Below are 27647 nucleotides of genomic sequence, written 5' to 3' on the forward strand. Positions count from 1 at the left end.
AGCTGTGAAATGCCACATGCTATTTCTCACGAATGCTGTGCAGGTGTGGAAAATGTCTTTAGTCATCACTGTTAAAAAAAAAAAAGAAATCTGACAATTTGGGATTTATGGGACACTTAGAAATAATATTTGGTTTCCTAAATGATGCCAACGCTAATGCCAGCAGATCATAAAACATGCATGGTGAAATCTTTTTCATTCAGGATCGATCACCTTCATATCTCAACTTTTTCTATAAGTTACAGGGGAAAAAATAGTTTTAGTAAGTATCTAGTCCAGCCCAACTGCTGAGTACTATTTAAAAAGCAAAGTGTACACAATATTTGCAATGATAAGATTCTCATTAGGTACCAAATTTCAACACACAGCTGACAATCAGATTTTAAAATAAGTCTACATTTCTGCTGCAGCTCAAGTGCATTTACTGGAAACAACCAAAGTAAGCTCATACAAATGTATGTAAGAAAAGCAGAGATCAGACTTGAAAATGAACAGCTGTTTGACCTAGGAAATAGTAATTATCCACACTTAAGCTGAACAGGCACTTGGTTATTTCAGCTATATCAAAACCCTTTGACAGCTAGTTCATTTGGTTATAAGTTCCTTCAACTTTCTTATTAGGGCACTGAATTCTAATATTGTTCTCAATCCTATCAGCAAAAGCCTTTTAGCACATCCTGTGCACAAGCAGTAAAGCCCTTACACAGACAATAAGATGAAAATTGAAAAGGGTAATTCCCAACATGGAAGTCTAGTACTGATGACAGCCATGCCAACACTGACTCTTACTGGCTATATCCAGCAGACAGGATGGATTTTTTAATTCCCTTCCTTTGACTGCATGGCAGGAGTCTTATTCTGAAGATCTACTCTGCTTGGTGAGGGTCAGGGTATGTATATAAGGAAGTTTAGAAATAGCTTAAGTGCAAAACCAGCCAGTGGGACTGTTGTGTTTTAACCTTGCTTGCACCCTACCATTCAACCTAACCACAAAAGCCACTCCAGCATTCTACAGCCATTAACTTCTGCTCCCTAGCCTAGCTTGGCAGGCTCTAACTAATGTATGAGCAGCCTGCTCAGTTATCAGCACGTCCTTCACTTGGAAGCCTGGGGACCATATTTGTCCACTGGATCAGATATAGATTAACAAATTATAAAGAACACTGTTTACTGCATTATTATTCATTATTCCAGAGAGTGCAATGTAATCAGTTAACACTTGGTTCAGATTACCAGGATAATTTGATGAAAGTCAAACTTCTGCAATAGTAACCACTGTTTTCTAATAGGGACAGAAATTTTTTACTGCTAAGCATATGCACAAGCAAATTACTTTACATTCTAACAATGCATAGACCCCTCTGAAAGTACTGCCTCCTATTTATTTCCATGGAATCTACAACAGCTACAAGGAGAACAATAGCCCTATTTGATAAAGCAAATTCTTAGCTACAAAGCACTATTTTTCAACATAGTCACCACCATTAGCTCTGCATTTTCACCAGCAATGAAAACGAACCTGCATGCTGCATTCATAAAAATCTGCACCAGTGGAGGTGACCTGTTATTGATGCTGCTTAAACGTACCACTACTGCCTCACTGTGCTCCATGATGTCCACTGTCTGTGCTCCATGAACACTCAGCGAGCATTGATGAATGTCAGTGAGTACCATTTTTTTCTGCATGCAGGAACTGAATGAACACACCTTTGCTTCATCCACGTTTTCATGCCAGTCACTATTTGGTCAGACCGTCCCCCTGCTGCCGTCTGTCACACAGCAACAACATGTGACAGAATATTGGTGGGAAGGTTCAACCTCTACTTCCATACCACCAACATCCACCTCTGATGTCATGGGTCAGCAGAATAAAATAGGAGGCAGTACTTTCAGAGCATTGTAGTTCTCATTTTAGTACACATACCACAAAACCTCATGTTTTGTAAGACGTCTCCTAAAATCCCACTTTCACCTGGGAATTTCTATGTTTTTGTTTCAGAGAGATCAAAGCCTGCTTTTTTAAGAGCTAGAAAGTCAAAGGCATCCAAAGAGCAAATAAAGGATGTCCAACTTTGGAAAATCATCCTCAGGTATCTGTCATCCTGCATACTTGCTTGAATATTGTAGTACTGTTAGCCCATAAGATAATGGATAGAATGCAAAACGAATTTACTCTCACGGAAAAAATGTAATTTCTTAATGACCAGGGTTAGTGTTAGACTGAATAAAAGGAATGCAAAGCATGCCTATGTTAAAATTTGGGGCATTGTGACAAGAGTATCTGAAGAAGGTCAAGCAGTACAATTGCACAGAACTTGAAAAGATTTCTAGTTCTAACAAAAATAATTTTTCCTCTATCAGTGTCTGTGTTTCGATTCTCAAATCCCCAGTTCTGAAGATGAATGTAATTAGCCAGTAAGTTTCATTTCTTAACTCGGTAACTGATGTTAACACAAATAATGAGCATATTAATATTCAGCTAAGAAACTGAAGCATCATAGACAAGACAGTGAATTGCAGTATATGAGCACAAGAAAGAAAAACAGTCTGATTATTCACTGTAAGAAGCTGATAAATCCTGATACAGACAAAACATTAAAAGAGAGACTTCAAATACTATTATTAACTTCAGCAATAATAACATTTGAGTCATTATAGCTCTTTTTTCAAAATCTCTCATAGGCTCAATATCGATTTTCAATTTAAAATACTGCTTTCCACCAGAGAAGAGAGCCTAGGAGATTGAAAAGGCATTAGCAATTGAGTGGCTCAGACCAGAAGAAGAATAAAGACTACCATTATTTGAATAAGAAGTCACCCTTCTCCTGCATACAGACTGTGCTTCAATAATAGGCAGTCCCCAGAAGGAAAAGAGATCAGTGGATCAGGATCCTCATCCAGAAGAACAGCAGAGAGAAGGAGCTCTGTACTCCTTCCCTTCCTCTTCTACCTCCAGAATTCAGTGAGTACCAGAAGGAGGAGCTGCACTCAGAATCACAGAATGACCTGAGTTGGAAGGGACCTCAAGGATCATGAATCTCCAACCCCCCTGCCACATGCAGGGCCACCAACCTCCACATTTAATACCAGACCAGGCTGCCCAGGGCCCCATCCAACCTGGCCTTGAACACCTCCAGGAACGGGGCATCCACAGCCTCTCTGGGCAGCCTGTTCCAGCACCTCACCACTCTCTCTGTAAAGAACTTCCCCGACATCCAACCTAAATCTCCCCTCCCTCAACTTAAAACCATTTCCCCTTGTCCTGCTGTTATCTACCCTTTCAAAGAGTTGATTCCCCTCCTGTTTGTAGGCTTCATTTAGGTACTGAAAGGCTACAATGAGGTCACCCTGCAGCCTTCTTTTCTCCAGGCTGAACAAGCCCAGCTCCCTCAGCCTGCCTTCATAGGAGAGGTGCTCCAGTCCCCTGATGATCTTTGTGGCTCTCCTCTGGACCCTCTCCAACAGCTTTCTGTCTTCTTGTATCGGGAGCCACAGACCTGGACACAGTACTCCAGATAGGGCCTCACAAGGGCAGATAGAGAAGGACAACCACCTCCCTGGCCCTGCTGGCTACTCAGGTTTTCTCCAAGTCTACATCTATCATAGCTCATACACATAGAAGAAATGTACTGAAGATGTCTTCAGAAAATCACCTACTGGTTTTTGTTTTGAGTGTTGTGAGGTCCCTGAAGAAATCACAGAGAAACTCCATCAAATCTCATTGGTGCAGAGTTTCTAAGTGAGAAGGGAAAGGTTAAAAGCAGGACAAATGCCCGCAGCAATCCCAGGACAGACCTCATTGTGCAGCACCCACAATAGGAGGCCTCTCAGATCTCACAGGTTCCAAGTATGCAGAAGCCGGATGCAGTTACAGTGTAATTACACAGCTTCAAGGCTGGATACAGCTACAAGAGCTGAAAAGCCTGGTAACAACAGCGACAAACACAATTTAAAGATCACATGCTCTACTCTGAAAAGCCAAAGTTTTAAAAAGGCCAGAAGAAATCCAGCCTCTAAATCAGACTGAATTATTTTTAATTGTTATTGTACATTTTCTCTCTTCAACATTCATCAGCATCTGGGCACGGTGGCATCTGTGTGAGAGGGAGGAATGTGCCTGTCCTTATTAATGAGGAGAAGGCTAGACCTGTAATCCTGATGCGTTATCATCTATGCTTTGAGACGACGTTTGTTCAGAAGTCAGGAATAAATCACAGGATTTTATGTCTCAGATTAGAGTTCCACATCATTTTTCTGCCTTTCCAGGCTATTTTACATATTTTACATTAACATCTGTGACACGCTTAGCATTAATACTTAACATCTAACACATTCTCCCTGCTTTGCACCTTCTAAGTCCATACCTTTTGCCTCCAATTTTAATCCATTTCACATTTCATTTTACTAAGTTCAGTATAATCAGAGGTAAATTGCTTTGACAGTCATTAAAATATATTTATCTTTCTTTGCATGCCTTGCTTTGTAGACTGTAGCAATTAATTTGTCTCCTTTTCTGCTTTGACTCATTTCTCTGTATCTCCTGATACAGTGTTACTGTTGTGCATTTATGCACTGAGATGACAACTCTGATTTTTATTTTGTTCAACAACATTTCAACAAAGCCCCAATCTTCCCTCTTCACATTCATTTCAAAAGTAGTTTACTCTGTTGCAGCCACTTCTGTTACCTCCAAGGCAGCTGCTTCAAAAAAAAAAAAAAACTTTAGAAATTCCTCTTTCAGCTTCTTCTTTTTGCTTTCCTGTGTGTTTGATGAACCTACAGCTCTGGGATATCCCCTCTAAAAAGAATTCTGTCTCCACTTGTTAGAAGTACACATGCTTGTTGATGTCCATAGCTATGCATTTGATTAAGATGATTCTACCATCAAGAGCAAGAGGCAACACTTATTCACAGAAACCTCAGAATTATAGGGGTTGGAAGAGACCTTTGGAAATCAAGTGATCCATCCCTTCCACTAAATCAGATTCCCTACAGTTTGTTATGAAGGAAAGCATCCAAGCAGGTTTTAAATATCTCCAGAGAAGGAGACTTCACAGTCTCTCTGGGCAGCCCTTTCCAGTGCTCTGTCACCCTCACAGTAAAGAAGTTTTCCCTTATGTACAGATGGAACTTCCTGTGCTCCAGTTTGTGCCCATGGCTCCTTGTCCTGTCACCACCCACCTCTGAAAAGAACCTGGCCCCATACATTTGACTCCCACCCAGCACTGTTAAGATTTCCCCTAAGTCATCTCTTCTCCAGGCTGAACAGTCCCAGGGCTCTCCACCTTTCCTCATGAGGGAGATGCTCCAGGACCCCAGCCATCCTTGTGGTCCTCCTCTGGGCTCTCTCTAGAATTTCCCTATCTTTCTTAAACTGAGTAGCCAAGTACTGGACACAGACTCCATATATGGCCTCACTATTGACTCGCAGTCAACCCATTGCCCACCAAGACACCCAGATCCTTCTCTGCTCCCTTCCAGCAGGTCAGCACCTCACCTGTACCAACACAGATGGTTCTTCTTCTTCACGCATAGGACTCTACACTTGCCCTTGCTGAACTTCATCAGGTTCCTCTCCGCCACACTCTCCAGCCCATCCAGGTCTCACTGAATGGCAGTGCAGCTTTTGGTGCATCAACCACTCCTCCCAGATTTAGCAATACAGAAGAAATCATTCTGCTCATACAAGTGTAATTATACACCCTAAATTGACTTATATCCAAGAGAAATATTACATACAGTATCTCATTCTGTAACAGAATGCATTACATTCCTCACAGGGAAGGAACATTAGCTACAAGATTTGCAGTCAGTAATTTGGTTAAAGAATTGTACTGATGATAATGTTCTTACAAAAATGTACTCAGTATTAAGAGTAGAAGAAGAAAGAGGGAAAAAATAAATATACAAAGCATTAGTAACTTATTTTAAAATTTCATTCATATTTTTCCTTTCCCTCTGACAAATTCTTCATCCTGGCAAGATAATTTGTCCTATACAGCAAATACTTAACACTACTTTAAGACATAACAGTGCAAAACACAGCAGTTAAAACGCTGTGACACAGATCCCACTGTACTCAAGATGTACTGACAAACAACATCAAATAAAAATACTGGCCAACTTTTTCCTGAAATGCTGAGAGATGAGATAGTCTGTCACCATGAAAGTGGGGGAAAAGTGTGACAAGTGCAATTTTAAGAAGCACTGATAAAGGACAAAATAACAACCAAAGGGCAAACATTATTTTTCTGTACCAACAGGTTGTTTTTTCAGTATTTTTTGCTTTACTGGTTGTCCAAAAGTAACACAGTCCCTGAGCAAATTCCCCACCAATTCAAAAGTCTCCCAACTATGCTTATTCAGTTAGCTGGAAAAACAACCTGTTCCTGTGATTTCTGTGTAACAGACTAATTTGGATCATGTGTGCAAGCTATTCTTTTTTTAATTTCAGCTACCCCTCCATGGACTTCAGGAGTGGCATTTGCAGCATTTACACCTCTTGGGGCCCACTGCAGAGAAGCCTCTCCAGCAAGAAGCAGACTTACACTTTTAGCAAATCCTTGTCAAATTCTTCTTTGAAGCTGTTTTTGTCACTGGTTATTTAAGCAGCTGTGAATTAGAGGTCTAATTTATTTAAGAAAATCACTATCCTGATCTCCATGAAGTCAGTATTACGAGACCAGCAATTCCTGGGTAAAGCAGACATTGCTTGGCAAGAGCTACAGAGCCACACCAACCAAACAAAACACACATATAAGCCACTTTCCCAACTATCTGCAAACTCACCAGCACACTCTTAGTGGCCTCAAAGGGATATCGTGATCCTAAATATTTGGAGAAGGAAAAAGGAATTGAAAAACAGCAAATTATATTCAGTAACCAAGTTCTATTTCCTGCCACTTTCCACACAACGCACTTCTTCAATAGGAGGCACGTGGGATCAACTTCGCCCGCAGAAACAGGAAGCTGTCTAACAACAGCAAAGAGGCAAATTTAATAGCTAATGTATTTCCACAGAAGTTCTGCTTCAAGCAATGTTTTTATACTTCGCCTTCCCCCATTTTTTGAAGGAAGAGGACTATTTAGAAGCAGATTCCTAAATATTTACCTTCCGTTGTCAATATTTTCAAGTATCAGCTCTTCTCAAGATATATCAACTTTAGATAACTTTCACAAACCCTGCACTTAACGGGAGAACATGGAAGGCAATCAGTTCTCCTTCACAGATGTACCTCTAATGCATCTAGGGATCCCAGATGCTGCTTAGATTAGCCCTCATCACCATAAAGGCTTTCCCTGAACACTGTACAGTCATTGCAGATTGAGTAAACAACAGACTCAGCGCTCAGCCAGGAGCAAGGGGAATGACAGTCCAAAGTTAATTAGTTAATTATTTTCAAAAACAAAATGGAACAAACCCAACAACAATCAAAGGCAATGAGGCAGGGCAAACTTTTTTAAAAAAATGAGCACCTGAACACAGTAGGTATCTTTCATGAACTGGAATAGGACGGTACCACATTGTCATTTAGCTATCTCCCAGTGCAGAAAGGTAGCCCCAAAGACTGACATAGCTTTGTTAACACAATCCCATAAAATAATACCAAGTTGACAGGCAAAGACACAACAGAAGCATGGAATTTTTCTCCTTTGCCTGTCAGATTTTGCAGATACCTTGCTGCAGTGAATGCTGTCCTGAATGCAAATTACCTCAGCTCCCTGAGACCCATGCTGCAGTGCCCCAGACTGCCAACATGCAGTGTAGTGCCAGCAGCTGTGTGTTTAGATAAAAGGGAATGGGAAAAGTAGTCCGGAAAGGGTGTAAATTTGCACTTAATTCAGTAAAGCCAAGGAACCAGTACAAGATTTGCATTTCATAGGAAATGAATCTAGTCAATATGTAGCAAGGACAGAGGCAAACACGCTGATATCAGAAAAGCAGCTACTTATTGCTATGAACACAAGTTACTGTGCCCTCATGTTCTGAACTGCCTTCCTTACAAGGTTAAATGAAGGTAACTCCGTGGATATACAGCCCTCCAGCACAGTTCAATCCAATGCAGCAACAAAGTGCTGCCAGGTTCTTTCTCACTTTGAAGAGTGACTGGCTTGTGAAAAGTGCTGAGCAAGCAAGTGGCAGCCTATGCCTAACTCTTGGCAGACAGCTGGTTTGCAGTTAAAGTACACACTTGCTTTTGAAGTATAGATTTGCTCCAGTTAGTATCAAGTCTGAATTCTAACACAGCAGGAAAAAAAAATCCCATTAGTTATTCCCATCAAAAATGGACTATTAATCATGCTATTCCATTGAAAGCTCTTCTATAATCTCTCTCTAGATATCAGCCTTGACATTTTACAACCACCTCAGAGCATCTCTGAAGATTCAAGCACTTTTTAGTTCAGGCCTTTAAACTGATGTCAATTTCTAAAAGGACGCCATTTTCACTCAGTCCTGTGATAGTGAAGCACACCAATTTTTTTCAAGAATCAACACTGGTAGAATTCAATTGCAATTTTGTCCGTGACAATGAACCTAAATGACTCGGGCCCTAGGATGCTGAAGAGGAGAAAGATATAACCAGGAGAGATTGGACATTTAGACTGCAATACGCAACACAAGCCTGATGCCATAACATACAACTTAAGTAGGCCACTTCAATAGTGAAAGTGTTTCAGACAAGACCAAGAACAGAAGTATTTCCAGACCTTACCTCCCAGAAAAGAAAAACTCGTAATATTCCCCTCTTTGTCACACCAATGTTAAGGGCTGTTGAGGAAATTCTTGTACATAAAGGAGTTGCATTAGGGGTTATTAAATCTTCTTACTAATTAACACAGAATTTATTGTTCTGAGAGCGCTCTGGTAAGTCTGCAATATACAAAATCCAGAGTTTTTTATAATGTATTTATAAGCAAAAGTAACTCAAGTCATACAACTAGTTTCTTCAGTTGCTTATCAGACATCAGGATTTGAAACAACTGTAGGAGTCCAACCCTCAGGCATAAGAAAAGTAACACTTGTATTTCACAACACTTGGCAGAGCAAAGGAGATGCATGGGCTACAAGAACTCCTTCCCCCTAGGAAGGATTTCAAGCAGGTCAGTCATACTCCTGCATTAGAAGGCCCCTCAAAATCCACTTTGTGTTTTATAAGGTGGAAAAGAAAATTAAGCATTTGATTAATATTATTTTTTTTAATTGTAATTATTGGAAGGAACCTATAAGGATCACTGCATTCAACTCCTGGAGTTGACACAGCACTAACCATCATTCTCAGTGATCACTGCATTTTTGACAGAAGAAAGAACACACTCAGGTTTATGTTGCACCAGGGAATTAAAGTTTGTACTTGCAGAATCGAGGCAAGAATCATAAATCACTTCTATCAGCAGCAGAAGCAGGTCGTATTTGGACAACAAAGAGAGAACAAGGCTAAGAAACTGCCCAAGGGTTACAGTGTGCTGAAGCACATGCTGCAGTGGTCACCACTAACAATGCAGATAAGAGATGCTAACGACCCACTAAGAGAAAAGAAATTGCTTGTAGACACAAGGTTTCTTCACAGCATTTTCTAGCAGAAGTAGATTATGGATTATGAAATAAAAATGGGAGGATTTATTTATTTTACCTGAGAAAAGCTAAAAAATATCAATGAGACTCCCCTTTTATTTCCCATGTTTTCAGATGTTGTTTCTTCATCTTCATTTGGTGATTTTTTTTCACACTACAATTACATTTATCAATCACAGTTCAGGAAAGTACTATGATTTTGTTACCAAAACGCAGGAATACCTGATAAGCAGCATGTTGTTCTTGTCATAACCCTCACAACCTTGCTGCCACCCAAAAGCCACAAGAGCTTTCTATGAACCTGAACAAGCTATGCATGCATTGCGTATACACTAAATACATACCAATCATCTGCTAGTTTAGTGTGTGCACAGACAAAAAGAGCAACAACAAAGGATTGTAGATGAGTGTGAAATTGCTATCCAGGACTCTGGGGTAATGATAAACACCTGGGGCTATTCAGCCTGCTAAAGGTTCCAGGAAGACTCTTTCAGTATCCAAAGGTAGGCTATAAGAAAGAAAGGAACAGACTCTTCAGCAAGGTCAGGACAAGGGGAAAGAGGCTCAAACTGAAAGGTTTCTTATGGTAAGGGCAGTGAGACACAGGAACAGGTTGCCCTAAGAGGTGGTGGATGCCCCATCCCTGGAGACACTCAAGGTCTGGCTGGATGGGGCTCTGAGCAACCTGATCTACCTGTGGGTGTCCCTGTTCACTGCAGGGGGGTTTGTCTAGGGTCCCTCCTAACTCAACCAATTCTACGACAATGATTCAAAAGCCTGGTGAAATTGAAGTAAGAACTAACACAAAACACAGGGTTCCATTTCCCTTCCATGTTACAGGAGGCTGAAATCCATTAAGCCTTCACACTACAAATACAGCTGTTAACACCTATTTCCAGATGTAAACACCTAGCTGTAGCCTTCAAAACAAAATCCCACCACAAACAGAAATTTATGCACATTGCCAACTTCATTACCCATTAATGGTGAAAAAGCTCCAAGATAGCCTCTTCTTATTTGTGCATATCCATACCAACACGGGGATTCCAGCACTTGAAGGGGCCTTCCAGTACTTGAAGGGAGCATATAAACAGGAGGGGGAACGGCTGTTTACATGGGTGGATAGTAATAGGACAAGGGGGAAGGGTTTTAAACTGAGACAGGGGAGGTTTAGGTTATATATTAGGAGGCACCACACAGAGGGTGGTGACACACTGGGCCAGGTTGCCCAGGGAGGTTGTGGATGCCCCATCCCTGGAGGCATTCAAGGCCAGGCTGGATGTGGCTCTGGGCAGCCTGGTCTGGTGGTTGGCGACCCGGCATATAACAGGAGGGTTGAAACTGGATGATTGTTGTGGCCCTTTTCAACCCAGGCCATTCAGTGATTCTATGATTCATGAAGAGACAGCATCTCTTTTCTCTGTTTTACCTGGTGCCTTCACAACGAGTGTCTGTTGGCGATTTCAGACTCTGGTTTGACCACTTCGGCCTCTTACACCCACAAAACAGCCCATATCACTTTAGCTGAACTCCCACAGCTGCTGCATCACACAACCACAAGGTTCATACACACGGCTGCGTGGATCAATTCCGTCCTAAGCCAGAACTTCATGAAACTCCCGAAAGCGCGGGTGTGAACGACAGCCTCTTTTGACATTAAGGCCGAGGGGACGCACAACCAACCTCAGCCGACAGTCTCGCGGTCCGAACGGATTGCGAGCACGACACGCCTCGCAGCCGCCGCGGGGCGAAGGTGGCGGCCCTGGGGCAGGGCGGACACGGTTATGCGTCTCACGTCTCCCGCAGCCCGAGGGCTGGCAGGATTTAACGAACGCCATTCGTTCATCCCGGGCCGCGACGTTCCCGCGCCGCCCCCACCCCTCTCCTGCGGAACGACCGAAACCGTCGTTACCTGCGGGCAAGCTCCGGGCGGGCTCACCCTGCGGGGCGCCGGCGAGGAGAGTGGGCGCCGCTCTGTAGGGAATGGGGCCGAGACCCGGGGTGGATTTCCTGCGGATGGCCGCCCGCCTGAAGTTGATGCCGTCGGCTCTGCTCATCCTTGGGGCGGGGGAGAAGGCAGAAAGAAAAGGCAGAGTGAGGAGAAGCTCAGCGCCCCTCCCGCCCGGCGCCCGGCGTGACCCGCATCGCGCTGGGGGAGCGTCCCCTGTCCGCACTGCGGCTCCGGCCGCCTCCAGCACCGGCTCTCACCTGCCCGCCCTACCTGCTCCCCGCCCCTTTCCTTCCCTTTCTTTGCCCTGCCCTGCCCTGCCCTACCTGCCCGGCGCCCGCCGCACCCCCGTTGACATGGTGAGCCAGCGGCCGCCGCCCAGCCCGGGCTGTGAGGAAACTTCCCCTGGCCCGCTGCCTCCACACGGTTCTCCCACGAGGAAGTTGCGGCGGCGGGCGGCTGCACCTGCGCTGCTTCCTCCCGGCCTTCCCCGGTCCGGCGCCGCTTCCTCAGAGCGGCGGGTTCACAGGAGAGCCGGGTTCCCTCGGACACGGCTGGTGTGGGAGCGCAGCGCTTGCTCAAGCGAGTTGAGGGCTCCCCTCCCCATGTCACCGCTGTTCGTTTCTCCTCACCGCGTGCTGCCTTCTGCCGTCCTTCAACTCCGAACTGCTTTGTCTGTAAGGAGGCTTAGGATTGCCTGTAGGACTGACCAGTGAACGTGGAAGAAATTGGCCAGAACACATTACCCTTCTTCTGACGAGAATGTTCTCAAAGACATTTATCACTTAAAAGCAAGTTTTGATGCCAGGGACAGATCTGCAATCCTTGCATCAATAGTTAATTCCAACTAATGGGGCTCATTCACGCCAGGGCTGTTCCCTCCCACTGTAAATATTAATTAATGCTGAAACAAGCATTAGGAATCATAGAATCATTAAGGTTGGAAATGACCACTAAGATAACCTAGTCCAACGCTAAGTGACCACGTCCCACTGACCACATCCCTCAGTGCCATATCCATGCAGTTCTGGAACACCTCCAGGGACGGTGACTCCATCACCTCCCTGGGCAGCCTGTGCCACTGCAGCAGCACTCTTCCTGAGAAGAAGTTTCCTAATATCCAATCTGAAAGCAGCTATGTTTTTGTGAGACCTGGGTTTAGGTTCACTTATCTAGCAATGATGCTGGAAGGCTTCGTTTGTTTAACTGGGACATGGTTCTTGGAGAAAAAATTATCTGAACTTTTGCTATCTGTGACTGGAGAACCACAGGCTGCTGTGTGCAGGATGAGGGTCTGTCAGCAGCTTGTTCAGTGTTTTGGTCTCAGTGAAATCATTCTCTTCCACAAGCAGGTCAATAGCCGTTAGTCCCCTCCTTCATTCCCAAGAGAAATGAAGTAGTCAGATCACCTTCCAGGTTTTGTGCTCTTGTAAACATCGCGTTTTCCTTTTGCAAACATATAAAGAAAAGCTATGACTCAGAGGTAAAAGACTGATTTATTTCCCGACTTCGGTTACCTGACACAGGCTGGGCATAAAGAGATGAATATACCTATGTTATGAAGAGTATTTCTTCAGGAAGTACACAGACTGACTTCCTTGCAACAGGAGAGTGACAGATTTTTCTAAGCTGTACAGTTACTGAGTATGTGCCCTGGATCAATCATTAACTTGTTCAGATAAGAATCTTGTTCAAGAAAGCTGGCACACACTTAAGTCTTCATCAGAACACTGAGCATTGAGTGGTCTTCACAACTACTCATTAAAGCATGGCAAGGGAAGAGAGGCAGAGAATTTCTCATTAGTATTTCCCAAAGCACTTCACCAAGGAGGCAAGGATCAGCCTTATTTGACAGGGAAGGAAATGAGGTACTAAAGGGAGAAGTTATTTGTTCAAAGTTGTCCAAGATGGCAGTACAGCAACAGAATACAAAACGGTACTCTATGGGAATGAAAGCAAGATTGAAAATGGAAGACCTTTCTCTGTTTCTCCTACTTACAACAGCTAAACTGATCTCTACCCAAGTATTGCCAATTGCTCAACAGCCAACCGTTAGCGAGGCATAATTATCACTTATTATTAAATCTTGTACTTGCATCTTTAAGTATGGAGTTCTGCTTGTGGAAGGAGAACAGCCAAGGAGGCAAGGACAAACACCCACTCCAGAAATCCTACCCAAATAGCATGAACTACGTTAATTTTGTTTTCTATGATGTTATCGGGGAGTGGTAACTTCTTTCAATGTCACTGGAAAACAAAGGTCACTACGGAGAATCCCGGTAACTGTGCTGCGGCATCAGGAGATCAGCCACAAGCTCACGTTCTCAAGAAAATTGTTCTTTAGCAGGACACTGAGCAGTGAGGTGACAGTCAATGATAGAAGAAAGTCATCTTAACAGTGAATTCATGGTAATTTTAGAGCATTTGTAGTTCAGTGCAGGCTTCTCACAGCAGCCGGTTGTCTCTCTTCCCTTCAGTTAGCTGCAGCACAGACCTGGGCCAGCTGGTTGAAGCTGGCTCTGAGCTGCTGTACGCCAGCAGCACGTCCGTTCTGCCTGCTTTCACTTGGCAACAACTGGCCTGCCCTTCTGGCATGCCCTTCCTTCTTCCTCTCAGTTTCATGTGTTCTTCATCTCTGGGGAGAGATGGAGGGGCTGTGTCAGCAACAGGAATAACACCTTTCTAAGCAAAAGTTTTTCAAATGCTATCTTGACAAACTTCACCCTGAAAGATGAAAAATTTAGTGACTATAGGAAACAGGATCTGAGGACAGAAAACATTAGGTTAGCTTAACCACAGAGAGTGCTGCCAATTCTGCTTAAAATATATGACACAACCCAGCTAAATGGTCTGCCTGCATTGTACCACCCATCCCAAACAACATGTGGGAAGCATCACAGATTCCTTTGCTGTATGGTAACAGAGTTAACCAGTAAGCCACTGTTAAGCCACTTCTGAGTGTGGGCTATAGCTAGGCCATCTGGCTCAAAATCTTTCTGTGAGGGTGGTGAGAACTGCAGTGGTGGAAAACAGACTTAATTACTTCTATTTGCATGTAGGAGGTACAATAGGAACCCTGTGGAAGTCCACAGAGGTGCAGAAGGTGGCAAGTTTTAGCCCTCCCCCCTTCTCCTTCCCCCCCCAACCCCCCCACCAAAAAAAAAACCAATGACAGAGGACTTCTGGCAAATGTAAGGCTTGAATCACTTATCTCATGCTGCTGGATCACCAAAGCATTCTTGAAAACAGGCAATTTTTCCTTAGTTTATTAAATACTTCATTTGTATGCAAGATGTCGCCCCCACTTTGTGCCAACCTTTACTTCTCCTAATGGAAACAACCTTCAGAATACTCGATTTGGCTGCTCATGTGAGACTGTTTCTTTTGTTGTGTACAGTCCATTTTCCTTATTTCTGCTAGAGTTCACCTTTATTTTCATCTGAATTACAGTAAAAATCTGTTTGTCTAGCTTACCTGTTTATCTCTTCTCCTGCTTTAGTTTCTCTTAGTACTTCCTCATGCTGTAACTCTTAGTAAGTCTGTGTAGCAGCATTTTTAGAGCATTCATCTATACCCTGAGAAAGAATGCATGAACTTGGCCTCACTGAAATGACAGTATGTTTCAAAGCATTACACATACCTCAGAGCACCTTATTTAAGGTTGATGTGAACAGTACCTTCATTGAGGTCTGACAGAAAAAAATGCCACTGTCTGTTGGATGTGAACTAAAAATTAATCTGCCCCTCTACTCTGCTCTCATGAGACCTCTCATGGAGTACTGTGTCCAGTTCTGGAGCCCCCAGCACAAGAAGGACATGGAGCTGTTAGAGCAGGTCCAAAGAAGAGCCATTAAGATGATCAAAGGGCTGGGGCACCTCCCCTGTGAGGACAGGATGAGAGAGTTGCAGCTTTTCAGTAAGATGAGAAGGCTCTGTGAACACCTTATAGCAGCCTTCCAGTACCTGAAGGGAGCCTACAGGAAAGCTGGGGAGGCAGTTTTTATAAGGGCAGGTAGTGACAGAACAAGGGGAAATGGTTTTAAACTGGAAGAGAGTAGATTTAGTCTAGATATTAGTAAGAAATTCTTTACAGTGAGAGAGGTTGCCCCACGAGGTTGTGGATGCACCCTCCCTGGAAGCATTCAAGGCCAGACTGGATGGGGCTTTGGGCAATCTAGTCTAGAGGAAGGTATCCTTACCTCTAGCACAGGGGTTGGAACTAGATGTTCTTAAAGGTTCCTTCCAACCCAAACCATTAATGATTCCATGATTAAAATGCAGTCTATTACACAGAAAAGCCATACTTACATACTTCCCTGCCTAATCCAAGGAACAGCTCATAGTGTATTTTGCATCCTCTGTGAACTGAAGATTCAAACCTGTTCTGCCAGCAGTAAAACAAAGGCAAGAACTGATATGCCAGAAGATAGAGTAGGATACTAACTGAAGAAGAATCTCATGCATCTCAGGACCTCATGCACATTCCAGATGAAAATTCTTCTCTGATGGTAGCCACAACAGCATAATGCACAAAGTAGCTGCAGCCTGTGCAACAGAGATACCCAGAACAAGCAAGTAAGCATGAGGGAGTTACTTAGCCTCAGTTAAATCAGCAGGCAAACACAGAATCCAGCCTTCAAGGACAAAGTGAATTTCAGCCTGAGGCTGTTGACTCTGTCTTAGTCTGGGGAATGGTTTACAAAGATTAGAGGGACTCCAACCTTATGTTTGTTCCCTGTGCAGCACCCAGCATGTGGCAGAACAAGAGGACACTGGATTTACAGCATTATGCTGGCTTATGTCAAAAAAATACATCCAGCTGTTTAATATTTACTCCCAGCACAAACTGCAGTACGCACCATCTCTTGGGATTGGTTTTACTTCCACGTGAGAAGCAGCTGCAGAGTCAATAGTGTGAATTAAAAGCCACACATGAGAAGTAAGCCATAACAAGAACTCCAGGAAGTTTTAGCCAAATCCTAGATATTTACTGTGTGAGCAGGGAAAAAAAAAGAAAAAGGATGAGCAGGTAGCCATCAGAAGAAAAGCCAAAACAATTTATTTTAGCCCAGTCACTAACATTCTTAATATATCTCTCCTGTTTTGTCCTATTTGATTGTGTGAAACAGAACACTGTCCTGTTGTCATCAGGTGCCCTAGCAAAGGTAGTCACTGGGGACCAACTAGCAGCAGGATTTGTCAGCTTCCAGCCACCTTAATTAAGAAATCTATTGAACCCTTACGGCCAGGGTTTCCTTCTCTACCACACAGAAGACAACCAGGTGAATGCTAACAGGTAGCTCTGTGAGAGAAGCACTGGGACAATTAGAGGAAGAAACATTCCTCCTCTATACAGCCTCCATGCTAATTGCATCTTATCCTCTTCTTTTGCTGTGCAGAAATAGGTCTTCTATTGTAAACAAATTCTTGGAGTTTACAAAAAAGCTGCTGAGGTAAGGGTATCCCATATGTCCCTTAATTCTAAGGAAGGACTGCTGCTTAGAGGGGTAATTACAATCTAATTAGTTTTGTTTGATAAATCTTTCATACTGGCGTGCCCTTAGCAAGACTGATTGCTTTTAGAGGTCTCAGAATATTCTTCATTATCACCACCATGGGTTAATTAAATATATTTCCCACTATCCAATTAGTATCAGATATTCAGATACCATTAGCAATAGTACTTTAGCTTTGATTTAGATTAACTACAAGAGAAAACAATCTTCTGGAAGGTTATTTTAGCAAAAGGGAGAGAGAAAACAAGTTATGGTTGAGAAAATATCATGCTTTCTGTTTCCTGTTTCCTTCTGCAGTGAGACTTGACTGCTGCTATGAAGAGTGTTTAAAAAACCCACCATGGTGTAAGTTCTTCACTTGAGATACTGGAATGGTGTCTAATTCTCAGGACAAGAATGACAGCTCTTTGTACCACACATCCCAAATCTGTTGCCGTATGCCGTTAAAGTTTTCTATACATTAAATATGTCCTTGCCTCTATGAATGCTTTAGCAGCAAATCAAAGTGATTCGGTTCTCTCCTTAGCAAGTCAACACCTAGAGAGCAACAGACAGATCAAACATAAAAAGAAAGGTAGAACTATTAGTTCCAGATCTGGAAGAAAATTTAATTGTCTCAGTGTTGCAATGCTCCCTGAGCTTTGTTTCTTTCCCTAAGTCTAAAAAACAAGCTGCCAAGCACTTAAGATTTCAGCTAATCAGGCATATGGTAGATGTACAAGAGTCTCAGCACACTTCTTAGTAATTAATAATAACTTTAAACGGAAAGACTTTAAAACTATTGCTGCATTTGAAGACTCCTCTGTTACCTTCACCAACTTTTGTGTGCATTCACTGTATCCCACATTTCACGGACTCCTTGGATCTTCATGGCTTGAGATGAGATTATTTGGAGCAAAGACTCTGAAAAAGATTTGACCATTTGTTGGTCCTCTTCCACTTTTAAATTCTCTTTTACATACCAAATGTCAAAAATAGCACTTCATTCATACTTTGACTTTTCAATACATTATTGGGAAACTACATGGGACAAACAGACCTTTCCTCCAGAGATCTAACAATGCCTAATTCTGGAACGCAGTACTTCAGGTTCTGCAGTATACTTCCAAGGCTCTATTGACTGCAAATGGGCATATCTTTACAATACTGAAATGTGCCACGTTTTTATATTCAAGCATAAACACAACTAAGCGTAACTGCATGGGTGAGGGGTGCTTTGAGCATGGACTGAAACTTCAAATACAAGATTGGATGGGGGCCTGGGCAGCCTGGTCTAGTACCAGTCCTGGAGGTTGGTGGCCCTGCCTGGGGCAGGGGGATTGGAACTTGATTATCCTTGGGATCCCTTCCAACCCAAGCCATTCTATGATTCAGACACAGATAATGTGCTCATGACTTTGAGTACAGTCTTTAAGGGAATGCTGTCAACTTGCAGGAAGCCCACATTCTCTACCAGAAAAAGAACATCTACATTCTACTGCACTGACATTGTTAGGGGAAGAAATGTTTTCCCATGTTTAGGCAGTGTTATCATCTTGGGTTTAGTGAGTCAGATTGCCTTTTTAGTTTATAGGTCTGACACAGTCAGAAGGAAGGCGTAGGTCTAAGGATATTAAAACAAGCCTGTTGATGTTGAACTTTAGCTATTTATAGTAAGGCTCTATTAATACCAAGAACTACAGAGAACAGGGAACCAGCCCTGAATGAACCCAGAAGCTAGAGCAATATAGCTTCTGTCGCATGGGCCTAAAACTGGCTGACAATACCTAGTAACCACATCTAAAAACCACTCGCTCTCCATATGTATGCAGTGTGGATATACGCAGATAGGCGGAGAGGCAAGTGTAAAGAAACTTGGCTCATCTTAAACACTGATGACGTTTTTTATCCTCTCAGTCCCATTTTCTCTACCTGTGAGAGATAACAGTACCCATTTTGCAAAGATGTCTCAAGAATTAATTAACATGCACAGAATACTCTGAAGATAAATAGAACCTGGTTGCATTTGGCTTAGATAACAAGAGCCTTTGAAAGCAGTTGTGCCTCCACAGAGGCATTTCCTTTTTCAGTAACGCAGGACATTGAGATTGCTGGTATTTGTACACAGTACATTCTTTTGTTTGAATTTTACACTTGACCTGACTGAATTTGAGTCACAGACTAGCTGGAAAAACATTTTTCAGTCACATCTTCAAACTGCACGAAGTACTACATGTTGTGCCCATCATCCTCTGATTTCCTTTGCATAGCTGAGTACTTGAAAACCAGATGGAGCCGTCTCAAGTCCAGGCAAGCTCTCCACCAGCCTCAGGATCTCTTCAGTTCAGATTTCAATGCAGCGAGATAGAAGCAATGTCCGTTCACTTGGGGCAATCAAGTTTCCCAACCAGCTAGGAATGACACAGCTCAAAATCCACCTGACTTCTTAAGTAACTTCCCTGTATTCTAATGCGTGATGGTAGCAGCCATTGAGCCATGAAGGATAGCTCCATGTCACTTCACCTTAGAACACTAATAAGCTGTTAGGAGAAAAATCTCCCTTGGATGGATCCGTTCAAATCATCTGAGCTTACAGAAGCTGTAGGTCCCTGAAAGAGCTTTCCTATCTTTGTAACAAAGCACATCAGTCTAGTGTAGGTGGATAGAAAATGCGCACTAAACACAATAGCTTTTCCAGGCAATTACTCACACCATCCTTTGAGAAGCAAGCAGTTGTGCCTGTGCTTTTAGCACATCTGGCTTTATTCCAAATAATTTCCCAGAATACATAAACTATCTATTTTAGCTCCATTTTTCCTCTATATTTAGTTCTATAGATAAAACCAGCCACAGACTCGTTTGCACAGTCTCAGAACGCAAAAAAGAAGTGGCTGTCAAGCTCTTCAACGTGTCTCTCCAATATTAGTACCTTTATTCTTATTAATGGTCTCTTGAAATCAGGTTTTAACACTGCTCAGAATTACGCACCATTTCTGAGAGTCCAACTTGAGGAGCTGGTGGCCTGGCAGTTGTCTGTAGCACTGAGAGGTGAACCATAGAACCTGCTGTCTTGAGCCACAATTGGGAGTACTCCGCATTGCTGGATGCTGTGTTGAGGGACATGGTTTAGTGGGAGCTATTGGGAATAGGCGAACGGTTGGACTGGATGATCTTTCAGGTCTTTTCCAACCTTGGTGATTCTATGATTCTGTGAGCACAGCTGCAGGATTCAGCCAGGAACAAGAGCATGCAGTGGTAGGAATGGTGAACTTGAGCTCCAGGATCTTCTCCATTATAATCCAGCACATTTTTACAGGAAATGCAGCGGTTCACTTGTCAGAAGTCACCTCCCACTTCAGAACACGAGGTATTGGTGCTTCCCAAGGGACAAATTATACAGACATTTTCTTTGGAAGTTTAAGATGTATTTTTAGATTTAAAAAACACATGCATTTGTAAACTCAGACCATTTCATTGACCTCACTCATAGCGCTGCCTCCACGAGAGCTGTGCGGGACCACTTGAAAAGATGATTCAGAGAAAGGGGCAGGAGCAACTAGGGTTAACAGTTTCTCAAATCAACTTTGCCATGAGAACATTTAGAGAAGTAGCAACCCTCTGAGATACTGCTTTCAGAACAAATGCACTCAGGAAGGAAAGTCCACTTTCTTACTTATTCTTAGAAAACCTTTTCATTAAAAAATAAAAAAAATAAAGGGGAGGGGGGAAGAAGAATGCGTGGCAGGTGAAAATTCTATCTCAAACAATCACAGTTTTGCTAGGATGATTCTGCAACACCTGTTTCTAGAAGTTGCACATTTGCTGCCTCTCAGGGCCTCTATGTGCATGGAGGGTCATCGCAGGAGCTGCAGCAGCCACCTGCCCACCACAGTCTCGCACCTGAAACACCACAGGCCTGGCTGCTGATGGAGCACGGGCCACAGGCCCACTTGCTCCCAAAGCCTGGCACTTTGACAAGCAAAGAAGGTATTTCTGACCTTAAAATTGCAGCCACAATATGCTGTACTGCACACAGCAATCCCAGCCCACTTTTAGTTCGACTTCACCACTTCCTTTGGTGACCCATTCCTTGACAGTAGAGATTTGCACCTTACACAAAACTCTTGTAACTGACACCTCATTACAGATGCTGGAGCATTTTAGAGAATAGTCAAGGCTGATGAAAACTGTATCAGGTGAATAAGCCTTCACTATCTCCTCTATCTGAGAAAACAGAGGAAGCATCTCTGATTTAGTTCTGATTCCCTTTTGGTATTTATTTCCTTTCCCAGTTTCATTTCCTTTCATTCTAATACCTTTTCCATTCACAGTTACAGACCTGCAAGACATAAATCGATGTAAAAGCACAAGCCAAGACACTGCAAACTGACAGAAATAAAAGTAGACCAGACAGCATGGAGGTAAATGAACAAAAATGGCCAGTTTATTCACTGGAACAGTTATGCATTACACTGTAATTTTAATTGGAACATAAAGATGTAAGAATCAGCATACTGGCTTTTTTTTTATTATTATTTTCTTCAGTATTAGAGTGTTTTTCCCAACCATTTGGCTGCATGATCATATTACACATGTACAAGCACAGACTTTATGAATCCTTCACAGGGCATTAATCTAGGATTGTCTACAAGGAGTTACATGGGAATTACTTCAATTTTCAAAAACAAATGATGCATTTTCAGAAACAAGGATTATTTAACTAGTTTTTGGGTTTTTTTTTCTTTTAACAAGAAGTAGCAACAAGAAGAGTTTCCAATACTCAGTCTTCAGCAAATGAACATACATACTTTTATATTCTTCACCACCTAGAAGCACTCCATCATTTAACCCCAAGAAGGCAGGGCAACATAACACCAATTCAGTGTAGGAGTAGCTGAGTTATTACAGCAGTAAACATACAGTATACAAATCTGTATTTGTCACAAACTCCACCAACATTAAAACTCTTGTGAAAGGAACACAGCAACCTGAATGGTTCGTTAGATACAGAACATCATGCAAATGATAACATTCAATAGATTACAAAAGTCACAAAACACCAGTTTTCATTTTTTTTTTTTTTTTTTTTAAGTTATTTATAAAGGATCAAGTTAATTAACCCTTTAACAGTCAAACCATAGGGTTGAAAATCAATGGGGAAATAACTAATAAGATAGACTTAGTTTATCCACTGGCATAACACACCAGCCACATCAGTGCAAAGGAAAAAAAACAAACACCAACAAGCAAGATAACTCTTCTTTCTTATTCATATCTGATTGAATAACAATTCAGCTATCAAATTAGTCTACAAAAAATTTTAATCAATCATTTTCATTATTCCCCAAGTGTTCTTCAAATCAAGTCAGTATATAATTTAATTTACAAATGCTGAGGAAAAAACCAACATATTCTTCGCTGCTATTTCTTTAACAGTAAATAATGATAAACTAAACAAATGTGGAGCTTCATGGAAAGACATTTTGAAACACAGGGCCTGATCACCTACTGTCTACTTGCATGTTGACATCAGTCACAGAACATCAGTTTTTTCCTTTAATTTTGTTAGTTTGTCACATGGCTTTTAATAGATTTCATAAGGGTCTTCTGAAGAACAGGAAATAGATTAAAACTCTGTATGGAAAAGTAATAGCAGATAAGCAGGTCTAAATTGCACAAAAAAAGAATGATAGCTGCAATCCAGTCAAAGAAAGATTTGTTTACCCATCCCAAGAATCACAGCTTGCTAACTACTCCAAAAGGAGGAACCTCCAAGCAGAGATCCTTCCCTGGTGGCAGCCAGCCCTTATATGAGGTTAGGGAGGGGTAGAGCCAGGCTCCAAACCTTCCAGGCACACAGGTGAATTACTTCCACTGTGTTCTCTGGGCTGGCTGTGTCCCCTCACCAGGTGCTCAATCACCGGTTCAGGCTGTGACTAAGCAGTTCCCATACAGATTTAAGACATCTACCTCAGAATGAAATATAAAGTCCTGCTGGTAGCCCCCTTGCCTTTTTAACACAAGGAGTATGTAGATCAGAGAAGAAATAAGAATTTTCTGGCTTAATTATGGATATGGAAAAGCTACATGATGTGAAGAATCTCAAACACATATTTTATGTGCCTGAAGATGAAAGACAATTGTTGGTTTGGATTTTTGTTTTTTGTTTTTTCTCTTTTCCGTAGGATGCTTAATTATACTTAAAAAATAAAGTAATAAGCGAATAACAAAAAATCTTTAGTGGTTAGAAAAGCCTGAATGCTGGATATTCCTTTCAGACTCACTCTACACACAGCAAAGGAAAACTGAAGAAAAGTAATTGGAATTCTTAAAGAGGTATTAATGGCATTATACTTCAAAGTTAAAACATCAGTGCCTGCTGTTTTCAAACACAGATTTCCTATCTCCTAGGTGGATGGGCATTCTCCATCAAAGCAGGGAAACAGATCTCAGAAGGGCTCATGTAATCTACATCTGATGATGATGACGATGGTGGTCAATCCAGATACGGCAGCACAACTCTTGTCATTGGCACTGCACGCTGAACAGTAAGGTTGGTATCAAAATAAGGGCCCAGATTTGCAGGTGTCTTTAGCAGTGTGATGGGATCTGGGCTGTGTTTTACAAACAGCTGCACTGCAGTATTTGCAACACACCTAGCATGAGCAGCCTCCACAGGCGAGGTCACATTTCCTAAGTTTATATTTCAGAACAGTCTTTTTCTTAACACTTGAATTTGGTAAATGGCTTAAACATGTTAACAATCTTTTCTAATCCAAAATAAATCGAAGGTCATCTTGGCATTAAAACTTGCAGTGTTACATTAATTACAGTTCTACCTATGAAACCTATTGTATAGCTATGCTTATACTCATTTACTATGAGAAATGGGGATGAAGCAAGCACAGAGGTGCCAACCTGTCAATCACATCAATCAGAAAGAATACCAGTACTGCCTCCACTTAGAAGCCAGAAACATCCACACAATCAGCATGAGAAATGATAATAGTTCCTCTTTCTGTTAAAGCCTCCAATAACCTTCTGATAGAAAATATATTTTCCATACTATTACATCTTACAATTTATATTTATTTATTCATCTCCCACCCCCCTTTTTTTTTCCACTTCTATACATCCCCTACAAACTGGATTTCCAGAATTGTGCCATTTCTCTGAACAATGAAAAGTTAAGTTTCACTAAAGAAGAAATGAAAATGCCATTTCAAATCCAAAGAAATTGGAAAGCCGTCACAGAGAGCAAAAACTGCATTTCAGATATGAAAATCAGAGCGGAATTTGAATTGCTTCCTTCCCGTGCAGGACACATTTCAGCATTTCTGAGCACACTCAACCAACCAGTGGAAAACATATGTATCCTTTTTACTTACTATTTAAAAATCAGTGTAGATGACACCCACCATAAATCAATTTTAAACGGGCAAAGAAAGTATATTTTGCAACTCAAAAAAAAAAAAAAGGCTTTTGTGTCTGTTTTTGTCTGTATGCAAATATTTCCTACAAAATGGTTCACAAAGTTGCCTACTATCAATCACTACATAAAAAAAAGAAGAGTTTATCATCTCAAGTTCAAGATATGCATTTTATTTTGTACTGGTTAACTGACAAAAGTTGTCCCCGGGGACCTACACAGTTTTATAACTTACAATGCAGTAACTACAGCCATTTGTACATTTAAATTGGTTTGTTTCTAGATCTCTTAAATTTCCAACATTTACTTGCTTTATTACATATTAAAAAATGTAAATTGAAAACTTAGAAATGAAGAATTTAAAGCTTAAGAGGATAAAAAATTTAATAAACCCACTTAGTTCTATAAAACAGGGCCACAATTTCTATACCATTTAATGCTGTTTCATAACTCTTAATCGACATGGACATACCGGCATGTTTCAATTTCCCAAAGTTGCTCTGCAAATCACAACTGGAAACAAATACATTACCAAACAAACATTCCACTACAACATTTTTTCCAATATATTCATATCTATATAGAAAAGAAATGCATTTCACTGAATTCCTGTTTAACTAAAATTCAGGGAATATGTTTGATTTGGATATGAAAATAGGAGAATCTATTCCAAGTACAGCCTGCAGTAACTCTACTCAATGTGCAATGCAAATTCTTTTTCTGCTTAACCATCAGTAATAGCTGTCCTTATTGGCCAAAGGCATCAGCACTGTTTCAGAACTACAACTACACCCTACACCAGTCTGCAAGGTCAGGAATTGTGAGGTGCTCACGGGAGGCACCATTTGCCTCCAACAAAAACAGTTTTGTCGTCGTTTACTTTTTAGTAAAAATCAAAATAGCAGCTAATATTCATATCAAACAATGTGACTGAGCTGAATGAGTTTTATTTGACTTTTCTCTGACAAGACAACATGTAGGTTAAGTATGACACTAAATAGTTATGTAAATGCATACAAGAAGAACCACGTGAACTGCATGGTAAACCTAAGCAGAACATTGCCGAGAATTGTCTGTTCAATCTGATCAGAATTTGATGACAACTTGTTCCTATTTTCTTCACCTTCGACTCTGAATGTTTTGTTACAATAGCTCAGCTGCTTTGCCAAGGCTGCAAGTGACACACACCGTTGATTACAGAGAATATTTCTATTTACAGCACCTTCATTACTGGTACCATGGAAATAGTAATTGTTAGGCACACTGATTGGTCACCGATTCTTTCCTCTGCTGATGTTTTGTGTATCATAACATTTGGTAAGCACTGTTTCTAACAGAAGCCTGAGTTCATTTTCTCAGACTCAGGTAGAATGTGAAAAAATTTTTCCAACCATATCTGCAGCAGTTTTTGTTCAGCTGCTCTCTACCTTAGGCTGCGCTGTGTTTCCCACTTGTAAATCATACTTACACTGCAGAGAAGGAATAAAAACGTGGAAATATCTAAGCCTTTGTTCTGTAAATAAATTAAGGCCACCTGACAGAGCAAGGACTGCTAATTACCGACAGGTAGGCAGCACTGAAGACTTCTCCTATGTGATGACTAGATGAGAAGTCCAGAGGTGCTGAACCATTACACCTTAGCAGCTTACCTTGCTGTCAGGTACTGTGCAAAGTAAATTTTGCTATCCTTGCTTTTGTTCTGAAACTTGCTATTAAAAAAAATAAATAAATAAAAGAACAACCCAACCGATTATTCAGCTTTTACAGGAGAGAACCTTGAACTAGGAGCACTGTGCACTGTTGCAATAGAGTCTGTGTAGTGTAGATCACCTGAGTATTTGTCATAAACTGACATGAGCTAAGGTTCTGGATCTGTTGATTTTTGGCAAGGAAAAAATGCACTAAAGTCCTGCTAGCTTTGATCCACACCATTAAGTCTGCCTGCAGGAGTTATTTCACCTTAGAATATTTCACACAGAATACCTGCAACTTCACTGTTCATACTAGTCTTTCAGGGTAAGGCCTCAAGCTAGTATCCTGAATATGGGAGCAGGAAGAAAGAATGTTTTTAATTAGCACACGACATTTTACTTGTTTTAGATTATTTTTTTTTCTCAGATACCAAATAGAAAGTAACCCCAAAAAACAGCACCAATTCATCTACTTGTCTGAAATGCAAAAATAGAATTACAATGCAGCAAAACGGAAAACAAACCAATACATCATCCTCTCATCTCCTTCTTAAACTAAATAGTAATCTTCCAGTGAAGAGCCCGAACAAAACCAGAAGCTAATGAAATAGGAATTAAAAAACAAGTGCATAAACAATATCAGTGCAGCAGCAAAATATACAGTCATCACTAACATTTCAATTCACCCCACTGCCAACATTTTTGTGCAATAAAAATTGGCCGTGTGCTGGCCAATACAACAAGCCTCTCTTTACTATTAACACAGTCATTCTTCACTTCAGCTATTTCTGCTTGTTTAAAAAAATAATAATAATAATTGAATACAACTGGTGCAAAAAAGACTGCATTTTATAAACACAAAATTATGGTGCAAATAAAGTAAGAAGGAAATATCACACCCTTAGCGACGAAAGAAAATGTGAACTGGTTCCTATGGCTGAACTCAGAGGTTATGAGGGCAGGGTTTAGTAACATACTTTATCTTTATTAATACTGGCTTAAGTCTCTCATTATTTCAGAGGTAAAGCCAAGCAGCTGGGAGGAACATTTCTGTTGAGATAGTAAATTTCACTACACTTTAGTTGTAAAGTTTGAATACAATCAGAGGAACCATAAAAAGTCTTCTTGATAGGTTGGGCTCTGTGCTTTGTGTTCTTCTTCTCAACCTTCCCTCAGTTGCCAGAGCAGTGGATATGAATCCAGACTTATCGATGCAGCAACAAGGCAGGATTGTCTACCCGCTCGCTGGGAACAACCCGAACCTTTGTTGCATGAACTCCACTCTGTTTGCGTTTTCTCTTACGTTGCATATGAAGATTAGGGGTAAGGAGGAGGCTTAGAGAGACAGTTGAGAGGGGCACACTGAGAGCTGGAATGTGGCTGCTCTTCTGGAAGAGCACTAGGACTGAAAATCAGAAAGAAAAACAAGTGCTTAAAATACACGGCAAAGCTTTACGCGCAGGTAAGTTGTTCAAGGCTGGAAACAAACTCTAAAAGGTGAGGGAAACTC

At 41.5% G+C, this 27647-nt stretch overlaps 2 protein-coding genes across 8 annotated transcripts in view; both read right to left on the minus strand.

The window, feature by feature from the left end:
• Positions 1-12103, minus strand: part of FGD4 (FYVE, RhoGEF and PH domain containing 4) — a 116424-nt gene extending 104321 nt beyond the window's left edge. Inside the window, exons 1-2 of one of the 2 annotated variants that reach the window (XM_048934328.1) lie at positions 11849-12103; positions 11487-11632 (exon numbers count right to left, since the gene is read on the minus strand). In XM_048934328.1, the coding sequence (XP_048790285.1) occupies positions 11487-11632; positions 11849-11880 (178 nt within the window). In that variant the 5' untranslated portion in view covers positions 11881-12103. Of the gene's footprint in view, positions 1-11486; positions 11633-11848 lie in introns of those variants that run through there. The other variant, XM_048934329.1, reaches the window with a different exon arrangement.
• A 1055-nt stretch (positions 12104-13158) lies between these two features.
• The window catches only part of BICD1 (BICD cargo adaptor 1), a 176232-nt gene continuing 161743 nt past the window's right edge, over positions 13159-27647 (minus strand). For 2 of the 6 annotated variants that reach the window (XM_048934319.1, XM_048934323.1), the window contains one exon: positions 27348-27542. In XM_048934319.1, the coding sequence (XP_048790276.1) occupies positions 27455-27542 (88 nt within the window). In that variant the 3' untranslated portion in view covers positions 27348-27454. Of the gene's footprint in view, positions 14158-21439; positions 27543-27647 lie in introns of those variants that run through there. The other 4 variants (XM_048934322.1, XM_048934318.1, XM_048934321.1 and 1 more) reach the window with 4 other exon arrangements.

The sequence above is a fragment of the Lagopus muta genome, chromosome 1 (genome assembly GCF_023343835.1).
Source record: "Lagopus muta isolate bLagMut1 chromosome 1, bLagMut1 primary, whole genome shotgun sequence".
Classification (NCBI taxonomy): domain Eukaryota; kingdom Metazoa; phylum Chordata; class Aves; order Galliformes; family Phasianidae; genus Lagopus; species Lagopus muta.